The 21,075-nt window shown below is 41.7% G+C and overlaps 2 protein-coding genes across 4 annotated transcripts; both read right to left on the bottom strand.

Moving 5' to 3' along the window:
* Positions 1-493: 493 nt before the first annotated feature.
* hoxd3 (homeobox D3) lies at positions 494-1,917 on the bottom strand. 3 transcript variants are annotated; one of them, XM_022740451.1, is made up of 2 exons: positions 1,446-1,917; positions 494-1,245 (listed from the first exon to the last, which is right to left on the bottom strand). In XM_022740451.1, exons 1-2 carry the CDS (start codon positions 1,915-1,917, stop codon positions 494-496), a joined length of 1,224 nt encoding a protein of 407 aa, XP_022596172.1. The 3 variants fall into 3 exon arrangements, with proteins under 3 accessions (XP_022596172.1, XP_022596173.1, XP_022596174.1); XM_022740452.1 differs by having other exon boundaries at positions 1,470-1,917; XM_022740453.1 differs by having other exon boundaries at positions 1,482-1,917.
* Positions 1,918-11,410: 9,493 nt separating this feature from the next.
* LOC111218245 (homeobox protein Hox-D4a) lies at positions 11,411-12,660 on the bottom strand. Its single transcript, XM_022740454.1, has 2 exons — positions 12,237-12,660; positions 11,411-11,773 (listed from the first exon to the last, which is right to left on the bottom strand). Exons 1-2 carry the CDS (start codon positions 12,643-12,645, stop codon positions 11,475-11,477), a joined length of 708 nt encoding a protein of 235 aa, XP_022596175.1. The 5' UTR covers positions 12,646-12,660; the 3' UTR covers positions 11,411-11,474.
* Between the last annotated feature and the right edge of the window lie 8,415 nt (positions 12,661-21,075).

The following is a 21,075-nucleotide window of genomic DNA, read 5'->3' as shown; positions in this document are numbered from 1 at the left end:
AAGTCTTTCTCTCTAAAGATGAGCTTCTACTTTTCGTGATCTACAAGACTTACCTTCAAGTAACGGCATGAAATATTCAATCAAAACATTGCGCATTGCACTTGAGAAAATCAAAAAAGGAAAAAGGAACAACTGACCACCAGGCTAGTCTGCCTCTGCGCATCCCCAAACATTCAAGAGAAATGGACAAAGCTGTATTATTTAGAAAATAATTACACAATAGCGTTAATAGTAATATCAATAATACTGTAATAATACACACGACTCGCTTGGAGTGTAGTTATTAGACTAGTGAGGTAATAAAAAGAGCGCAACGTAATTTTGGCACACACACACACACTCTCTCTCTCACACACACACACACACACACATACATAACCTACGCACGCACGCACACACACACACTCTCTCTCTCTCTCTCTCTCACACACACACACACACACACACACACACACACACACACACACACACACACACACAAAGAAACCACATATTACAAATGCGTGAGTTTAGGCGCTTCCTGAATCCTTCCCTGAGACGCTTGGTGAGAGGTGAGGTCTGTGTATGTGGGATGGGGATCACAGGGTCCATGATGGTGGTTTCCTGGGATCTGAGCGGCACAGCTGTAGTCCACACTGGTGGATGAGGGGTGGGGAAGATGGCCGAGGTTGAACATTGGGCCCGAGGCTGGCATGGAATCAACAAAATTCCCACCCACATAAACGGGGCTGCCTTGCAAATTGGCGTTGGCAAAGCTGCCGTTGCTCTGCATGCTGTGGTGTTCGTACTCGGAGCCCGGGTACCTCTTCTGTTGCGGGATGCAGCCACCCAAGGGTGCCGTGTACGCGGCCAAACCGTACATGTTTTGCTGGGGTTTGGCGAAGGATGGGGGCGAGGGCGCATCATAGCTGAGGCTGTTCACGTTTTGGAGCTGGCCAGAGTATCCAATGTGATTTGGGCCACTCAGCGGCGGGCTTCTATCCGGGGAGTGTCCCAGGGGAGAGTGCGCGAGCCCTTTAGACTTCTGGTCCTTTTTGTATTTCATCCTCCTGTTTTGAAACCAGATCTTTATTTGGCGCTCGGTGAGATTCAACAGATTCGCCATCTCCACTCTCCGGGGGCGACAGAGATAGCGGTTAAAGTGAAACTCCTTCTCCAGCTCCACAAGTTGTGCGCTGGTGTAAGCAGTTCTGACCCGTTTGGAGGCTGGTCCCGGTGGGCTCTTCTCATCACTCACCTCCCCACCTGGAAATCAGCACATGTGCATCTTAGCGTCTTTTCAGCCATAATAATAATAATAATAATAATAATAATAATAATAATAATAATAATAATAATAATAATAATAACAGCAGGTCATAAACTGTAAGCATAACAAGGCCAGGTCACTAGGTCACCCCCTCCCCCATACACAAACACACGCGCGCGCGCGCACACACACGCACACACATCTCCATCATGGTCTCTACCTGCAGTGGTGCAGTTGTTGCCCTTCTGCTTGGCGTTCTGCCGGGTCTCCTTCATCCAGGGGAAGATCTGCTTGGTGAGGGCTGGCGTGGCGGTGCCGGAGGCGCTGCTGGACGGGGACTTCTTCTTCTGGGATGCAGGGGTGTTGTTGGAGCTTGGGGGGGATGCGGACAGTGGAGGTGCCTGCTGCTCCCCAATGCTCGTGGCTTGGCTGCTGCCGTTGCTCTGACTGCCACTTTGCCGCATGCAGTCTCCGTTCAGGTCACTGTCTTTGAGAGTCGGTGGCCGGACAGCAGAGGTCTGGATGGGACACACTGAGCCCTGGTAGTCATTCTCAATGGTGGGAGTGGGGTAGGACTGATGTGCGGGGCCGTAGTTGTAAGAGTCTGGTTTGGGGTAGCTGTAGCTTCCAAAAAGTCCGGAGTTGTCGTAGTATGTTGCTTTCTGCATTTTGTGGATTCAAAGCCAATAAGCCAGAGCAGCTCTATCCAATGGCATGGGTGTTGTTTATTCACGTGATTGATGTTTCCCACCGTCGCTCCAGTCTGTGACCTATAAAGACAAAATACATCAGACTCATCTGGACACTCATGAACAAGGTCTTCACTCATTACACATGCACCCCCCACCCCACCCCCACCCCCACCCTTCTATTACTCCAATCACTGTTTGATATCTGAGGTTTGAATAAACCAGCTCACAGACTCTGGCTGCTACAGACTACAGTAGCCATTAAACTAGGAATCACCAACTGTCTCCACACTGTCTATAACAGTGATGCATCACCCACGCAGGCCCAGATCCGAGCCGTCCATCTGACTCATTTCTGGCACAAAACAAGTTAAAGTTTAACTTGTGCTAAAAAGTGACCCTCTGGGAGGCTTTAGGAGTCCCTCAGAAATAAGCTGAATCAGCGTTTCACACACACACACACACACACACACACATACACACACACACACACACACACACACACACATACACACAATACCCTTTTCACTAATCACAAGGTCTGACAAAGCCCGTCATGCATTGTTCCCTGTAGCAGTAATATATAGCCCACCAAGGCCGCGCGCACACGCAGTTGGATCACATGATTACACATCCAAGAAGCTAAATACTGAAGCCCTCCACTGTTTGTTATTAATGTTAGCATCAGGAATGTAGGTGATAGCTGTGTGAGTGTGTGTGTGTGTGTGTGTGTGTGTGTGTGTGTGTGTGTGTGTGTGTGTGTGTGGAGTGTGTGTGTGTGGTGTGTGTGTGTGTGTGTGTGAAGGAGGAGGAGAGAGAGAGAGATTGGGTGGGTGGGTTGGGGGTGGGAGGTAAATATATTTCATTAGCCTCAACCCATATATTTTGGCTTGTTGCTCAATTTCCCTCCTCTGTCCCATTCATTCAAAACTCACCTTTAATTCAGTGATTCAGATTCAATGGAGAAAAAAAAGCCAAATATTAAAAGATATATTTTTTTCTAGCAGCTACATTTGTTTCAGGAACAGAGCATGAGAAAGCATGTCAGCATTTTAAACTACGCCGAAACTGAAATATCAAAGGGCCCTGTGCCACTATACTACTGTATGTTGGTGGTTTGAGGAGGTGCAGTCTGCGCCGTGCATAACAATTGCACCTGTCAGTGTGGACCGCGGCAAAATTTATGACCGCAAATGTTATGGTTGTAAACGGCCTCAGAGAGGAATGAAAAGCAAAACACTCCTCAAGACCCGCAGCCCTCAGAAGTGTAAAACTGAGCGTAGGAGGAAGGCAAGGGAAAGAATTTCATACTCGGCGACTTCTCCCATACAGAGAGCCGGTTTATAAATGATGCCTCCATTCTGGCTGGAGTGCGAGTCCTGCAGCCAAACGCCGAGGTGAAAGACTGGGAGCTGCTTTGGCTGGTTTAGAAAACAGGCGGAGGCGCATCTGATAACACTCGTAAAATGTGGAATTCGTGGGATGGAGTGGTGAAATTCTTCCTCATTTTACCTTTTTTTATTTTTGCATGTGTATTTCTTATCTTTGAGAGGAATTGTGTGTTTTTGTTTTTTCTATTTTTCTTTATTGCAAAAAGCAACGTTTAGTTCATTATATTATTATGCGGGCGAGTCTGTTGCAAACGAAAGAAAAAGGGCAGATATTTAAATGGGACTCTGGTCTGCGTAAATAATTACACGTCCAGGTTAAGTTAAAGTCATCCCTCATGTCTGTTTACGTGATTTAAGCCTCCTGTGAAACTCTGAGAGCGCTAATATGCAGCCTAATAACAAATCACCCTTTCACCTGGTTAGCAGTTGGCTGTGTTGTCTGCTCCCTTCATTAAAGAAGTGTTACTCACCGAAATCTGCGCAGATCTCTTTTATTTCCCTCACGCATTCATCACTGCTCTCACCTCGACCTGGAAGGAAAATAAAATAAAATAAAAATGTCTTCTCATTACAGATTTTTTCTTTTTTAAATCGCAGCAAAGTGTGGGCCTTCAATTTGATGCATATTGTAGGTTATACCAAAATAAAGATTAATATCAGGCCCATTTATCTCCAAAACAATACGATGAAAATAAACAATAATAGGAATTTAATTATAAAAGCTTTAGTAAAAAAAAAAAATCTAATTCTGGACAGTTAATAATGAATACTTAGCTAAAGTGGAAAACTGAGAATAGACCAAATATGACATGTATATTGATATATGGCTTGAGAGTGAAAAGTCTTACATGTGCACTTTTTTATACAAAGAGCCAGGCCAAACATTTAGCAGTCATAAGCTTTTTTAGGTGACCCTCGGGTCATTCAGCATTAAGACTAAGTTTAATGAACAACGAGCAGTTTGGCTTCAAGTAAAGAGCCAAGTCTCAACTAAACTCACAGAGGCTCTTCAGCGGTGACTGAGACGGAGGAGAGGATGCTCTGCCGACGGCCAGAAAGTACAAATTAAACCTCAGAAAATTAATATTCAGTTAATTGTTTTTTTTTTAATCATTTTTTCCCCTGTGAGTGTGAGTGTGAGCGTGAGTGTGTGTGTGAGTATGTGTGTGTGTGTGTGTGTGTGTGTGTGTCTGTGTGAACCACCGCTGCTGTTTTCCTGCCTGCATTTGGACATAATTGCCCTAAAACATGATGATGGAGATTTAAAACCCCTTCGATGTGGAATATTTGTTAAAGCTGGTCGATAATCTGCGCCTCAAGTGCTTTTCGGCCACACTGGGGCTGCTAGTAGCAGACATGGTCCTCTTTTCAAACAACAGTGTTTTTCGCCTACGCGTTGTTACGGTAAGTTTACTTCACACAATGGGCCGGAGTCAGTGTGGAGTGTTATTATCTCCGCTTATCCCTTCAAAGTCCACTAATATTTCAAGTTAAACAGCCCTGAGAGGCGTGCTGGTATACTGCTGGAAATTAGTTGCTACATCCACGAAATAATAGCAGGTGATACAGTCCAACGTTAAGCCAGACTTCTACTCGATGTTGCTGTGATATATGCAAGGTCTGTTATTTATTTATTTTTTGTTCCTAGAGAAAATATGGGCTGCTCACAAAATGCGTAAATCCTTGCTGCACCAAAAGTGTTTTTGCTATGATGTTGATTTCAGTGGAAATTCAGCTTCCATTCTGCAGCAGTCATGAGTTTATAGTTAATAAAGATGCAGTTCACATAAAATTAAAGCTTAATTCATTGCTAAAAAAATTAATAATCTTTCAGCCAAATTGGAAATACCCAATTAATATATAAGCTTTTATTGCCTTTGCGACTCAGGCCTGATGTTTCTTCCTATATTGACAAAACGTAAAGAAAAACATCACATGAGCTTCAATGAACCAAACAACAAGTTCACCACAGAAGTCTCCAAATAGCAGGGAAAATATAAGTATTTGCCTTCGTCCTCGTTGACTATATCCAGCCCGGTAATCCTTTTAAAACATCCAATATGAATTCGTGTTTAATATAACGTTGCAGGTTAACAAAGCCATACAGTTGAAACCACATAAATCACGGCAAACGCCACTGTGACGATAAGACAACAAATTAATGTGATTTACGATCCAAGAGTGAAAAAGAAAAAAAGTTCCTCTGCTACTTCTTCCTTCCCGAGCCGCTTTTCATCGAGACGTGAAACCAGCCGAAAAGCGCAGGAGCGAGCTCAGGCTCAATGTGTCGATAATATTTGAAAAAAAAAAAATATATATATATATACATATGAATCTGCTTTTGAAGAGGTGTCTGTGGACTCCATAATCCGCATGCAACTGTCGCCGGTGAGAGCGACATTAACAAGCATCACCTCCTTGAATGGAATAAATCATATCTATATTTCCTTGCATTATATTAACCCGTGGTTAAAGGTTGCTTTGTGCCTCGCAGTTGCTGCTTACCTGTGAATCAATTCATCATAAAGCAGCTTCCCTTCTTCAGCCTCAGCTCCTTTCCAACGCAGTCTCTAGAATAAATCCTTCAGCCTTTGTCTGTAGACAATGCTGTCCTAAACCTGATCTTGCTGTTTTTCAGACATTTCCATATACCAGTGGAGACAGTATTCCCGAAAGAATGGAAGGACTCGCATTCAGCTACCAATAAAAAAGCGAACAAGGTATCCTTATTCCAGAAAAAAAAAAATCCCTGGCAATCAATCACACATTGAAATATACAGGAATTCAGAAGCGGATATAGGCCTGTGCGGATTTGGAGCTATAACATTAGGATTTTTTGGAGTTTCTGGACTCTTTGTGGTGACAAATAAAGGCGCTGCCTTAAGATACAAGCATATTTGTTCACGTGATTGTTCTCTTCTTCAACCGAGCCTTACCTCACCAATCCATTTTGATAAAGGGTGGCGTTTATTTCCTCCTCAACTGTGTGAAAATGTTCCACTGCCTATTTCTTTTTCATCTCCCTCCTGAACTGCGAGCTTTTACATCTACAGCCTGCACTTCAACACAGAGAGCAGATATTGCTTTGGTTTGGCTACTAATAATAAAGATGTACTTATTCCCTGCATGTGCTGTATCAGGGCTGTGCAGTTGCAGCATATAGTGCAGTGTATTTGCGTAAAAATGATCTGTGCATTTTAGTAGGTTAGAGCAGCTTTAAGGTTTCCTGCCTTCTGTGGATTTTCACATCATTTGTCCACAAATAGAAACTATCAGGGATTTCACAATAAAACCTGTAAAATGGGCCTATAACGCAACGCACACACGTATTTCTGTCTAATATTGTTTAACTAAACTAGAGTACTTTCTGTTTAGTCGCCCAATAACTGCAATGGTGTGGGATGTGCATTTGTAAAATGATTTATGAAATAAATAACATGTGGGATACTTTTTCTTCTTCTTCTTCTTCCAGCTGGGACTGGGATTGTATTCAAATAAAGCACATTATCATCTTTTGTTTGTTGTGTCTGTCTTCACACTCTGCTGAAACACAAAGAGTGAGAGAGCCAAGTCTTCTCCTGCATTGTTTTCAATATCAATCGCAGGGGCAATAAAATAAAAATGAAATAACAGCACAGATAAATAAGCAGTAAATAAATACTCTGGTAAAGACTAGCAGGGGCTGGGAAGAGGGAGATTTGGAGCCGCAGAGAGCGTCGGCTGCTTCAGCGGTGGGTTATCTTTGCTGAGATGAAGGAGAAGAGGAAGAAGGAGAAGAAGGAGAAGAAGAAGCAGAAGAAGGGATGCAGGACTGGGAGCGTCGCAGCATATGTTCAGAGGGTAATAAAAGTGAAAGATTTACAGTTTTCGCCCGGCCCCCCAACAGCCTCGCACCCTTTCAGGAATTACTGAGAATGATTTACAAGGAGGTAGAACTGTCAGGCTGCCCAAACTTCCACTACCTCCAAGAAATCAAAATGAGATCATCTCCTCCAACAATAAAAACAGTAGAAATAGACTTTCCTCCAACGCAAAAGGAAAAGATAAATAACCAGTTTTTTCCTCTTTTTCTGAAAAGCTAGACTATAAATCAAGATATGTTCGTTTCTGCTCAATAATCAGTCACAGCAAATGGGTAATTCCAGTGCTGTGTCTTTTCAAAAAAAAAAAAAAAAATTCTGAGTTAAACTGGTTGAAATCTGAATTAGAGTCTGAATAAAGAATGAATGGGCCCTGTGGAGGGGCCACACTCAGCTATGTGTCCGAAAGAGCATTTATTCAGAGTGAGCATCCATAAATACACGTCACTGTCCTTTCCTCTTTACGATCTCTCCTATCAGTCCCTTTCAAGATATATGCGTAAAAACAGCCAACTCCAAAATTCTACCGTTTCTGATACAATTTATATCTAAAGAAAAAAAAACAAAAACAATCATGCAACACAGCGACTAGCCACAATTCTGCTCACAGCACACACATCAAAGGGAGCAATTTATCAAATATCACGACATTTGATATCGTCATTTACCAGCTCGGGCAACATGAAAAATGCTGAAATATTTACCTACCCAAGCATCCATCGGTTCGGGTGTGTTGCTAAAGTGCGGGGCTACGGTTGCGCCGGGTATCGGATATTATTTTCTTGGGGGATCTCTTCAGTTTTCAAGTCTGATAGAGTCCTTGCGATTAATGACGACGCCGTGTTTCTAGGGGGACGTGCTGCATTAATTATTTAGACAATCACGTGGTCGAGAATAGAGAGCGGAGTGGTATAGTCTCTGGATTATATCTCTGAATGCAGACAGCGCACTTTAATATATCTTAGGGGGTTGTCTGGCTCGGAGAGGCTTCTGCGAAACCAGCTGGAAATCAAATATGGCCGGATGGAGAGCAACGACGTTGTATTCCTGCACTGGGTGCAGTGTCATTGAAAATGGCACTGCCTTTGGCTCCCATTTATTGCTGTTCAGACATGTAGGTCAGTGTGGCTACACACTGCACGTTGTAGTAGGCTGCTCTGACCTGATAACTGCTGGGGAAGCTGTGTGTATGATCTATTTATTTTCAATGAATGTTAATATCAGGAGTTCAGAACAGATGGGTTTTATATTAAATGGCTTTTAAATAATAAATGAAGAACAGAAGTTACTAGTTTCCTTTAAAGAGTAATGTATATTAGGTAGGTTAGTTAGCCCCCCCACCCCCCCACCCCCAACCTGCTACCCACTACCCCCCCCCCTCCCCTCCCCTCCTCTCTTCAGCATCTATGTGCAGATCATTTATGGCAGGATGGTGGATTGGTAGCATCACTTCGTCTCAGCTTCTCTTCTGAAGCCATATGCCACACGCTTGATATTTTACACATACACACGCATATAAGCGCCCGGGCACGTCCACAGGGCCGCGTGTGGTCAGTGGGGATCATCAGACAGTGGTCACTGGGGATGAACACACTGCTGAGTGTGTGACTGCTGACTGTCCCTCCATATGTCTGTTTATGGCCACTTGTGTTTGGATTAGAGCTGATCCTGCAGTGTGGAGGGTGGGAGGTCAGTGTTGCAGTGGGTCATCTCCAATAAAGGCATAACTGGTGAAGCAGGGGGTGGGGGGGGGGTAATATCAAGCATAAGTACGTTAGTATACATTATGTATGCCTACTTGTTAATACAGCTGTTAATACAGCAGTAAATGTGGCGTCATGTGGTTTAGGAGCTGGACAACCAGCTCTGAACAAGTTTTACGAGGCCAATGAACTACGTTAGGGTTTCTGTTTTACAATAAACAAAAGTCATGTGGAGATTCATTTACAGTAAAGAGTCAAGTCAAAGTTTTTCCCAAATGTAAAGGTGGTTTTCATGGAACAAAATAACCTTGAAAAGATCCACCAAGAGTTTCAGAGCATTTTGGATGTTTGTTTTATTTTTTGCGCAGAGCACGCGCGGGTTGTGATAAGAGGTAACGAGCGAAAATGAAGACACGGCGGAATAAAAAAAACTCATTTCTTCACCACGCTTTTAGCGATAAACTCCACTCATTCTGTCAAAATAAAATATGTATGTTTGCAGCTTTCAGACTTGACAGGAGACTGCGCAGCGCACATTTGGTGTATTTGTGTATGTTTTGGAAAAGGGAGCTTGAGCTCCATATGGCTCCACATTCTTGTTACCACTGGAAAACAAAATGTTTTCACAACAAAACTGATCCTTTTGTAGAAGGCGCGAAACGAATGAAACTAAATCACCCCATTTAGTAAATAAAATAAAAATAAAATAGAGAAATCTGAGACAATATAAAAGCCTCAGGGGGTCAGAGGAAATAAATTTCCTCGGGGTCAAAATATTTCTCGAGCAAACTTTTGAATGCATAATCAGTAGAAATCTTTATTTTTTTCCAATATACTTCTCACATCTCAATGCACAATACAAGGTAGAAAGCATGTACAAAAATAAAATCAAAAAAGACTGCATATTGACATGAGGAGACAAACGCACAGATCAGAACCTTCTGGGGGCTGCGCCTGATATAAATACTGTTTAAAACACGTGGAAAACTGTGGCATTCACGCACTGACTCTTACTTTGAATTCTTTGAGCCGTTTCACTGTGGAAAAGCCTCGAAACCAAAGGCGAGGAGCGCCTGGGAGAGAAAATGCTTCTTGTCCGGCGGGTCAGGGGTGCCGGGGTCAGTCCTTGCGGCTGAAATGTGTCCCCTGGATGAACCTGCCACTGCTGCTTTGTCGACCTTCGGTTGAAATACCTTTTCAACTCTCTCATGGTGAAGACTTCACAGAGGAGACCTCCTCGGACTGGGGAGAGCTTCTGGGCTTTTTTGTGTGTGTGTGTGTGTGTGTGTCCGAAGACAATGACGGTATAAAACAAAAAATATCTGTCTTGAAACGTGACGTGAAAGCCCCCCCTCGGTTAGCCTGGTGTAAATGAAAAACTATAATATTCTCACATTAACTAAGACTAAAACTTTGCATAAAGCCATGCTAATAATGCACAAGAGTTCAAACATATTTTAGATTAATTAAAGTTTAACGAATACTTTTAATTAAAAAATTGTATGTGTGCTACACGAAAATGTACACGGTTTTTTTAGACAAATAAATAATGACGTACAAATCATATAAAGAAAAATAAACAATTATAATCCTAAATATCCCGGATTTGATTATTTCCGATGAGAAACATCCAATATCAATTCGATGCCATGCAGGAAACAAATGATCTTTCATGGAAGAGTTTCAAATGGCGTGAGAGAGCCTCTGAAAATGTACACTGTTTACAAAGATGTCAGGAGAGATTTATAAGGGCACTCAGAATAGTATGCACACAGGAATGTCTTGCTTTTGGGAATAATATTTAGGCTAAGAACATTTCAAAGCTTTATTGTACAAAATAAGTTAAAAACATACAAGTCACAAAGAAACGTGGGACTGAAATATTCAGCGGGCTTTTTTTGCAGTAAGGTTGGAGTTGTGTTTGGCGTGCCTCTATGCAAATTATGTTTGCTTCAAGTATATAGGCCTATATATATATATTTATTTATTTATATATTTATTTATTGTGCGTTTAATGTGAAGTTTCAACAGGAGAAACAAAAAAAAAAACAGAAATAAACTTTGTGTACGTGCGTGTATGTGTGTGTGTGTGTGTGTGTGAGTGTGGAATTTGAACGAAGGGCTTCCCTGTTCTGAATCAAGATGTTTCAACCTTTTAAACCGGCTTGAATTCACGTGAGAAGGGCAGAGACACTTTGTTTTAAAATCCATGAAATCAGCCGAAGGTTTCTCATTAAATGTCCCCAGGGGTGAAACGTCCAAAAATACAATAAAAAAAATTTAGAATTAAAAAAATAAAAATAAAAGTTTCGATGTATTTGTTTCTCTTTGAGGAAATTCAAACCAGGAAGAGGCTCAACTTGCAAAACCTCTGAGTTACAAAGACTGATTGATTTTCTGACTCAGTCTTGAGTCAACACTGCTGGGGTCTTTTTTTTTCTCTTGTTAAATTAAAAAAAAATAATAAAAAGATGGCTAAAAACGACATCAGTCCATGCAAAAGTCCGATGCAACCTTTGTCTTTTTTATGTACAGTTAATTTCTAAAGACATGACTCCCTCCTCCCTGTCTCTCTCTCTCTCTTATAACGCTGTGATATCAGTCTGGTTATCCTTCTGAATGCTTTGCAGATGACTGGAGGCTGGTGCAGATCTGCCCTTGGTGTTGGGTAGTTTGTGATCTTTCTTCCATTTCATCCGTCTGTTTTGAAACCAGATTTTGATCTGCCTTTCGGAGAGACAAAGCGTGTGAGCGATCTCAATCCGCCGCCGCCTGGTCAGATACCTGTTAAAATGAAACTCCTTTTCAAGCTCCAAAACCTGCTGCCGGGTGTAAGCTGTTCTGGACCGTTTGGGCTCAGATCCTGTGTAATCTGGGTTCACTGTTGAGAAAGAAAACAACACACACACACACACACACACACAAAAAAAAGAAAGTCACCAAATGTGGCCAATGTAGCATGCAGGCAAAAGAATACAAAGAGTATAGCCTCCAACTCTCTCTCTCTCCCTCTCCCTCTCTCCCTCTCTACCCGGGGCGCTCAAACTTTAACACAATTCACAGGGAAGCGAGAGCAGGAAATAATGAATGATTTTTTTTAGCGGAATTTAAGCAGATTTGCCGCAGATTTAAGCGCCATTACAAGCGGTCAATATGTGTTTTCAGGAGCTTTAAGGCGCTCACCTAGCGGCCTATTTCCTGAGCTATAAAAATTTATGACTTGTGTAATTGGCGAGGCCTTTCAAAGACTCCCATAAATATTACACTGAATGATTTCTAAAGTGCAGGTCTCAGTTGGTCCATAAGAGAAGAAGGAGAAGAGGAAGAGGAAAGGGAAATCTTACCAGTAGTTACGTGGACTTTCTTCATCCAGGGGTAAACTACTGCAGGCTGCTTGGCTTGTGTCCCATTTTGGTTCTTTGTGTTTTGCTGCTGTCCACAAGTCCGAGGTCCGGACACTTGGACCGAGGCCCCCTGCTCAGTCTGTGCGTTAAAGGGGCTCGCGTGGCCGGATCTCTCGTGCACATGACCCCGTGGCTGCACTGTGGAGTCCTGCACAGTGTTGCAGCTGAAGGGCTGCTCCGTGTAGTTTGACCGTGGGTAGATCCCTGGATGCTGAAAGTCTGTGTCCTGCGATGGACTGTAGTAGCCCGAGCCCTGCTCAGGTATATAGCTATTTTGTGAATATTCCTCGCAGGGAGGAAATTTCGGATCCACATACTTAGAGTTCACCATATACGAACTCATGGCCATTAATTTCTGAAGGTAGAAAATACTAATTTTTCTCGAGTTGTCTTTTTTTCCTCCCTCCATAGAGCCCTCCTACTTGGTGTCAACTGAATAAAGTTAGCGAACCATGTGACCAGATCGGCCAATAGAGGTGATGCTGCTCCACACACGAGTAAACATACAACTAAGGAGCAATTTTATCTAACTTAAGATGGATCAAAATTAGACCCTGGTGGAAAAACAAATAATACTGACCTAAAACAGCTGTATGCACATTTGGAAGAAAAAAAAAAAAAAAAAAAAGTCAAGCTGGAAAAATACAAAGGAAAATACACATGTGATACTTTACTTTAATATTTAACTATGGAGGTATATGAAAAATAAACAAATAGGTTTGTATAAGGTTGTTTTATCCACGCAGATATAAACATGTATCAGTTTCTAGAGTCTAACTTGAATGCATTGTGTTCAACAGAGAAACCAACAATAGATACAAAAAGCCCCTTGGCATAAAAGCAGCGAATAATGACTGAGGACAATTGATGGACACTGTCTTTGTCAAGAAGGGGTCATCCAAAAGTTACACGAATCTCATCACTTCATCTGCTCCCATCCCTTTGAAAGAACTGTCTGAGGAGCCTATTGGCCAGCAGCAGCAGCAGCAGCCTCTGGGAATCAATAATGTAGAGGCACAAACGACCCACAGGAGAGAAAAGCTACAGCTGGACTCTGCTCAGGGTTCGTTTCTTTTTTCTTTTTTTTTTTTTTTTACAAAATCCATCTCATACCAACACACTGAGCTAAATTGAAACTACAGCCTCCTTCCTAATTGTGTTTATTTTCGTGTGAAACATTTTGCATCAGATTTCCTTGAAGCCATGTGGAGTTCCAACACGCCCTGAGCTCTTCTTATGAACTGTGTGCTGTTGTCACATTTACTCTCATTCATAAAGCAGCAGCAGCAGCAGCAGCAGCAGCAGCAGCAGCAGCAGCAGCACTGTCAATGCAGCCTCTGAACGCATCACATCAGACACCAAAACAAAAAAAACAACAAAAAAAACCCTGATTAAAGTCAATAAATCGAAGTTTTTTCATCGACCATATACTCCCCTAGAATCGAATCTGTGACTGTGGTTTCATCACACAAATTCGGTTCTACAGGGTATATATAGACGACGGGAAGCGACACTGCCCACTCTCAGGCCCACGGCCACACAGGCACATCATGACTTCAGCCAAACCAAATTTACAAAGTGCCTCCCAGTCAGGATAAACAAAACAAAACAAAACCCACCACAGAATCAAGGTCACATAAAGAAACAAGAGGCATCACAGCCAGATGGGTAAAACACCGATTTGATTAAAATGAGAGTCATTTTATTTACTGTCAACTTTTGATTATTCTTCTCTCATGAAGCAGCTTTTTCTTTCGTTTTGATGAGTTCCCTTCTCCCCCTCTCTAGGTTATTTTTCCATGACCTTTGTGTTGTTTGATTTGGATTCAAACTGGTGACAGCAGTTTCAACAGCCATGTCAGTTTCTAAAAGTAGAAACCCGGAGGCCTGCAGGCAGAGCATTGCTGTCATTTCCAGCTGCAAAATGACAAGAAAAAGACACTGACGGAGCAACACCGAGGTCAAACCCAGGTTTCTGTGCAGTAGGTCTCCCTCCCTCCATCATAGTCCAAGTTCACAGCAAGAAGAAAACAAAAACAAACTCCTTCTTAAAGACTGGATTTAAATCAGTTTTCAGCTCAAAATCCAAGACCAGCTCCAACGACGGATCAGCGCCATAAACGCATCAGCAGATAACGGGCTAATATAGCAGGAGCTTATCACCAGCGGCCAAAAGATGAGGCCAGAGGCCACCGAGGTCAAACCAAATCATTTACAAACTTATCAAAAAACTTCAATTATTTTTGGTGCTGCTGACAGCTCAATGGGTGCAAAAGTTTACCAATTCCTCGTCAGCCATTAACCAAAGCGCCATGGCGGCCACTGCAACCCCTCATGAAACATCCTTCACAAATGGATTAAAGCTTGGAGGGATTTCAAGTAGCTTGTTTTATTCCAAATGAACCAAAACAAGCCAAAAATGTTTTTTTTAAGTCACACAAATCAATATTATAATGATATCATTTTGATCTAAATATGAATATAAAGCAAAACTGTGTGTTATAACACCCTCAGGCCTAAATAAATTGTTATAGGACTAGCAGGACGGTTTGAGTCAGTTAGATTAAATAAATTAAATTATAATATCAGGTTTGGATTCATTTGTTTTGCGCACAAAAAATGACACTGGGCCACATCACACTGATGGAAAGTTTGACTAAAATTCGAACCAGGCATAAAAGCTCGTGTTTCCGTCTTGGATAAGGAGAAATAAATGAATATGAGCACTTTTAACTGATTATTTACTGGATGACGTGCAAGTCTCTCACAGTGTTTGGGCAGCTGTTTGATATTCTCATCCTGAAATATATTTTTAAAGTTGAAAGTCATAACACAGGCCCTCACATAGTGAGAATAAAGCAAGAGGCAGAAACACGGGAAGTCGACTTGATGCTTTTTGTTGCGTCTTTTCATACAATGTAAAGATTTTGATCTAGAGGTGATTGTCTCTGCTCTGCCAGCTCGCTTTCACATTCTCATAAAAGAAAGAAAATATTCGTTTCAAACACAGTTAAAAAAAAAAATTCGCTCTTGCACTTCACATTTCAATATTAGACAGCCTGACCTGTCTTTCACCTTGCGCTGCTAGTCCTTCAGACGGGTCAAAGCCGAGATCCGCAACAAAAGAATGATAAAGTCAGCGTTTCCTGGCAGCTTGACTTAAACCAAGAGGCTAAGAGCTTCAGCTCGACTCCTCTTCCATCACATGTACCTGCTTTTTCTGTGGAAAAGCCTCGTCTGATTGTTTTGTAGTGTCAGAAAGCATGAGGCCTATTTAATCTAATTTTCAGGGAAGGTAATAGAGCTTTTTTTTTCCCCTTTTGTTTAGTTTTTTTTTTGTTTTTTGGCTGATAATAATAAAAGATTAACTTTAAATTACCTTAATAATGCATTTAAATGATTAGACTGGATCTCTAACAATGAGTGGTGAAATTAATCATTTAAAGGCCTGTGGTAGAAACGCGTCAGGCCTCGTGAAGGAAGCATATAATAACACAATATGTAAAATAACAATAAAAAATAAACAGAATTTTATTGTTGTAACTATAAGTGCATTTTTTGTGGTTTATAATTTTCAGTGCGGTTAAAAGTGTAGCAGGAACGAGTTGAGAATTATTATAATTATTTAAAATGTAACTGACCATAAAGTGGTACTGATTTAATGAAGGTTTAAAGATAATTCACCAAAAATCTTCAATAAGATGAGACTGGTGACAACAGGTTGATTTGTCGACCTACAAGCAAATGATATGAAGTAACTCTCTCATGACAGCAAACAGCTTGAACAACAGCATCCACAGAAAAAAGCATCGATTCAGTCTTAACAAGGCTTTTTTTTTAAACCCAAACCGAGCTCCAGCAGCTCACAGTGATCACAGGACTAAACACGGTTTCCCTGCGGCAGCAACATTATAACCAGGCTTATCTGTGTTTGTCCTGAGCACGCACTGTTGCAGCTTTTAGAGGCAGGAAACAGTATAGCACTATGCGTATGACATCACACGCCCATACCACGAGCATAATGATAAAACACAGCTTACCACAGAGACCGCAACACATGGCACACCGCGCAGCAAACGCATCCGTGCTGGAGGAAGAAAAAAAAAAAGTCTGCCCAGGCTGCAGCTCCCTGCCAATTGAAGCTCTATTCCAACCCATCTGGACGCTCTTACTAATACACAATGAGAATTATATTTTGGCTTGTCAAGTCTCAGGCCATAAAACAAACTTTAATGGCGTCACGTGTTTCCTCACAGCCAGTCACAACACCGCGCAGGCCCATAAATAATCCTCAAAGTTGCACTTACTCAATAAGGCCGATTACACTGATGTGCACTGAGGAAAAGTCCCAGAAATGAGGAAGCAGGAGGCTGTGGCGAGGCTGCAACTGTCGTTAGAGAAATGGGAACAGAAGTGCACTGGGATGAAATAAAAATACTTTTTATTTTAATTTAGGCATTGTAGTAATTTTTGTATTTCAGTATTATAATGCAATGCTCGCAATGCAACAAAGTCTGGCACTCTAATAACTGTCTGTCCACCAATATAATAATAATTTAATATAATAATTTAATTACCTATGATCTGATCAATTTATTCAAATGGAAGATTTTCTATTTATTTTTCTTCCTATAGCTCAGATCTAATATGATGATTTAACTGACGCAGCTTGACCTCTAAAGTGTTAACACAAACATCAAACACGCGTCACTGCATTGCTCTAAAATACATTTCTCTCCCCAGTGAACCTGCCACAATAAGACTGATGTCATTCATTCTTCCGGGCCAATCCCAGAGAGCCAAGACCGTGTTTGTCCCTCCTCTCCTTTCCTATCCAAACAGGAGAGAGTTGACGATGATGTCGAGGTTTGGGTGGTTGCCACTGTGGGGCAGGTATGATAAATGGGAAGTTATCAAATCAGAGGCTTGTCACTTTTTACATGCATGTCCTCGTAAAAGAAAATATTTTTCTGGAGATGATTTGAAGGTAGAAAAAAAAACCCCCTGCAAGGCCTCCTGGGTGTTTTAGAAGCAGCTGCCTTCACATTGCTCTTGATGTAAGCTTTTCTCTTTTTTTTTTTTGTTCTGATGCAATTTTATGTAGAAATATAGTAACTTTACATGCAGCTGTGTTTTCAACTGCTCTACCAGAGACAGCTTCCTTTAACATCATCATCACTGCCATCCTCTTCATCATGAGGAGGGTGTCACACTCTCAAGGGTCTGCAACAGTGTTGAAACATCAACTGTCACTGAAGCTACAGTTTGTGCATCTTTAACTGAGCTGCTCTCTGATGACAAAGCATCCACTGTGCTGTCTGTATTCATTCATGACAATAAACAACTGTCTGCCTCTTTGCTGGGGCGATAGGATGCACTTTATGGGTTTGCACAGCACTGTAACACACAAACACCCCCACCCCCCCACTCCATCACCCTGCACCGAAGGCAGCAATAGATAATCATAACGACTGATCTCAGGATAACAGACTGGTGCACCCTGCAGCTGCAGCAGGCTGAGAGGGTGCATTTTCTTTACACACACACACATTTTCCCCAAAAACACTTTCAAAAATGAAACACGTCACATGACCACGTGTCTCAGCCAATCAGAGTGCTCCGAAAACCGACGGTGAAAAACTGCTGAACTGGAGCAGAGGGGCTGAGTGTTGGGCAACAGCGCCTTCTGCTGGCATTTTAACGCCCTCCTCCCACACACACACACACACACACACACACACACACACACACACACACACACACACTGTTCCCACTGTAAAAAAAAAAAAAAAAAAAAAGTCCATGTATCCAAACAAGTGATGTCATGAAATGTTATATTTCATGAAACTGTTGATATAGATTCACAAAAGGGGAAGAAGAAACTGTCATTTCAAAAGCAAATGAGCTGATTTCAACATTTATTCAGTGAAGTCTCTCAAAGCCATGTGGGCTGATGGGACTTGATTCTTGAAACAAATGAAAGTGCTGCTGGTGAAAGGAAGAATCACCATCTCTCAGCATTTTCACACTGTCCTTCCTGATTTATGAAATTCAATTAGACTGAACACGTCACTGGTTGCCATGCGAAGATGAGCATATCTTTGCAGTGTGGATGTAAATACTCATGATTTAAGCAGAGAAAGCCAAATAAACTGGTTGTTTGCGATGGTGGTGATGGTGATATAGGGTAAAATAATAATGAATAAATCGGTTTATCTAAGTGGAAAACGAATCAAAATTTAAATGCATTCAGTGGGCCTAAATAAAACAAAATAGCTATTCGTTTCAAATAACTTTATATGAAGAAACATGTGTTTCCAAAAGCTCTCACTGTCACACATTGATCCAGAAGAGGCCAATATGGAGTAGACAAGAGGGGATTTGAATCAGGGTGAAAAGGGGAAACCACATCCATTCATGGAAACTGCTATCTGTTCAAATGCGTGCAGGGCCTGCGGTCAGACATTGTTCTACTTCATTACATATAACAAACACATGCAAGAAATGATGAAAGCTGTGTGTGCATAGTCAAATTTAACACCACGGGGTGAATGCTGTCTAATTTTCGCAGATTTCTGCTTGTGCCTTGTGTCTTCCAGGGTCCATTTTGCCGCATTGCAGTGAGGCTGTAAATACTTTCGCAGCTGCCTGTCAGCCAACAGTGAAATACTGTCTTTGTTCAGTTGGCCCCATCTCCAGGCAGCTGAACAGCACAGCTATGAAAACTGAGCCTCTTCTGCCAGGCTTGCATATGTGGAATACACCAAAGCAGATTTGTTCTGTGTCCATTATAGCGCAGCATTTTTTTTAGCAAGTGGGCAATGTGTGAAAAAATTCATCAGATCAAAGCAGATTTTTCTAGTAGCTAAAGAAAAAGTTATACCTTCAGTGGCGACTATGAGCAGGAGATGGGGGAAACGAAAATGTTTGTCGACATGCAACATGTCTGCTTTAGCTTGAAAACCAAAAGGAAAATGTGAGTTAAACACTAAGAAGCTTGGGGGAAATGACTGCCCTCAGTTATCTGCGTCAAAAACGCCACTCAGACTTGTCAGACACCATCATCAAGGACTTCAAATACAAGCTACACTTCTGCAGAATCATCATGAAGTAGAAGGCATGAATCCATTTCCCAGAAACATTTGATAATCCATCTGCTTATTTCTTAAATATTTCCATTTGATTCTTGAAGCATAATAGCAGTAAAACATTTTTTTTTTATCATTACAAACACAATCTGCGCGTTAAAGTATTAAAGCTATTTATTCCAACGCACCTAGAAACATGTGAAATCACCACATTACCTGAGAGCTGTTTCCCCTTCAGCTCATTTACATGACTAATGAAACAGGAAGCTGTCAGGCTTTCACGTGCAGACACACAAGCGTAAATAAAAGCTGTTATCACACAGAAAAGCTTACCTACAGCCGGGAGGTAATCCATGTTCACTCTCTGGTGTTTACCTGAGCGGTGCATTTTGATCAAGCTAAGAGCTGCTCTGTGCATGAGGAGGTCAGACACTGACAAAGTTGAAAACGCTCCTCTTGTCATCCAGGAGAAGGAGCAGCGCTGTGCCGCAGATATAAGAGCTGATCAGACGTCTATGAAACGAACGGCTGGAGATTTTTTTTTTTTTTTTTAGGGAAAGCTGACCGTGGCGTATCGGTTTGAACACCATAGACGCAGAGTGCAGTGGGGGGAAAAATCGCCTGGGAAATCAGGAAAAGAGCCATGAAGACGTTTGCCTCTCACACATGACCAGTGGCATCCAATGACAGGCGATGGAGGCACATAAAAAGGTCTATTACCAAGTTGTAAATTGTCCTCTCACAAAAAGGAATTTCGACTGCAGCAATTCTCCCCATCTTTGCGCATAATAGCAGAAGCCCCTCCATGTCCTCTAGAAACAAAACAAAAAAAAAAACCCAAAACAAGAGGGTTTCCCTCCTGTTTTCTCTCTCTGTTCTCCAACCTTTAAATGTTACATCTTATAGCGCAAAAAAGAAGCTAGACTGGCATAGAAATATTTCAGCTTCAGCATAATGCACATTTTGTAGAATAACATAAAATAGTTAACATTATAAAATTAATCCGCTTTTCAGCACAAAACCATTTTTTATTTTAATCGGAATGAAAGGCAGACTGTTTCTTTTTAAAGCTTAACTAAAAAAAACATGAGCTGTTGCTAGAAATTATTTCGTGTCGAATGGAAGCTTTTTGCACCAATGAGATTCAGCGTTTGTGTCTTTTTTTTTCTCTTTTCTTGCTTTTCAGTGAGCGGCCTGTGCACCAGCTGTTAACATCATGTCACACGATAAAAACAGCTTTCTCATTAGGCTCAATAATAAATGATACTGACGCGTGAATAAAGGGCTAAATGAAAATACAGTTTATCCTTAACTTAGTTCCTCTAACGTCGTGACAGTGGCGGTTATTGTTCCAGACGACAGGATGTTTGAAATGGACTTGAGCGTCTCCTGCAGCTGTGGCTGAACATATACCATACCAGGCCATCGTCCTCTCTCTCCGCGCTCTCACACAGGCCTGCTGTTATTCTGAAATATATGAAGAGAAAACTAGAGGGAGATAAATTATGGCATATAAGTTTTTTTTTCTGACCATGAAGATTTAAAGGCTAAACACTGTCTGTCCGTCTGTGTGAATATTTCTGCAGCAAAAAAAAAAAAAAAAGGAATTTCTTTCATTTCATTCTTGTTCATCTGGTGGCATGCCAGAGTCAGCACGGTGCGATTTATGATCAGGCCATGGCTCTGTCTCT

This window comes from Seriola dumerili, unplaced genomic scaffold (assembly GCF_002260705.1).
Source record: "Seriola dumerili isolate Sdu_G_001 unplaced genomic scaffold, Sdu_1.0 BDQW01000052.1, whole genome shotgun sequence".
NCBI lineage: Eukaryota > Metazoa > Chordata > Actinopteri > Carangiformes > Carangidae > Seriola > Seriola dumerili.
Note: the sequence above shows the minus strand (reverse complement) of the source record. Positions and strands in the feature narration are given on the sequence as shown.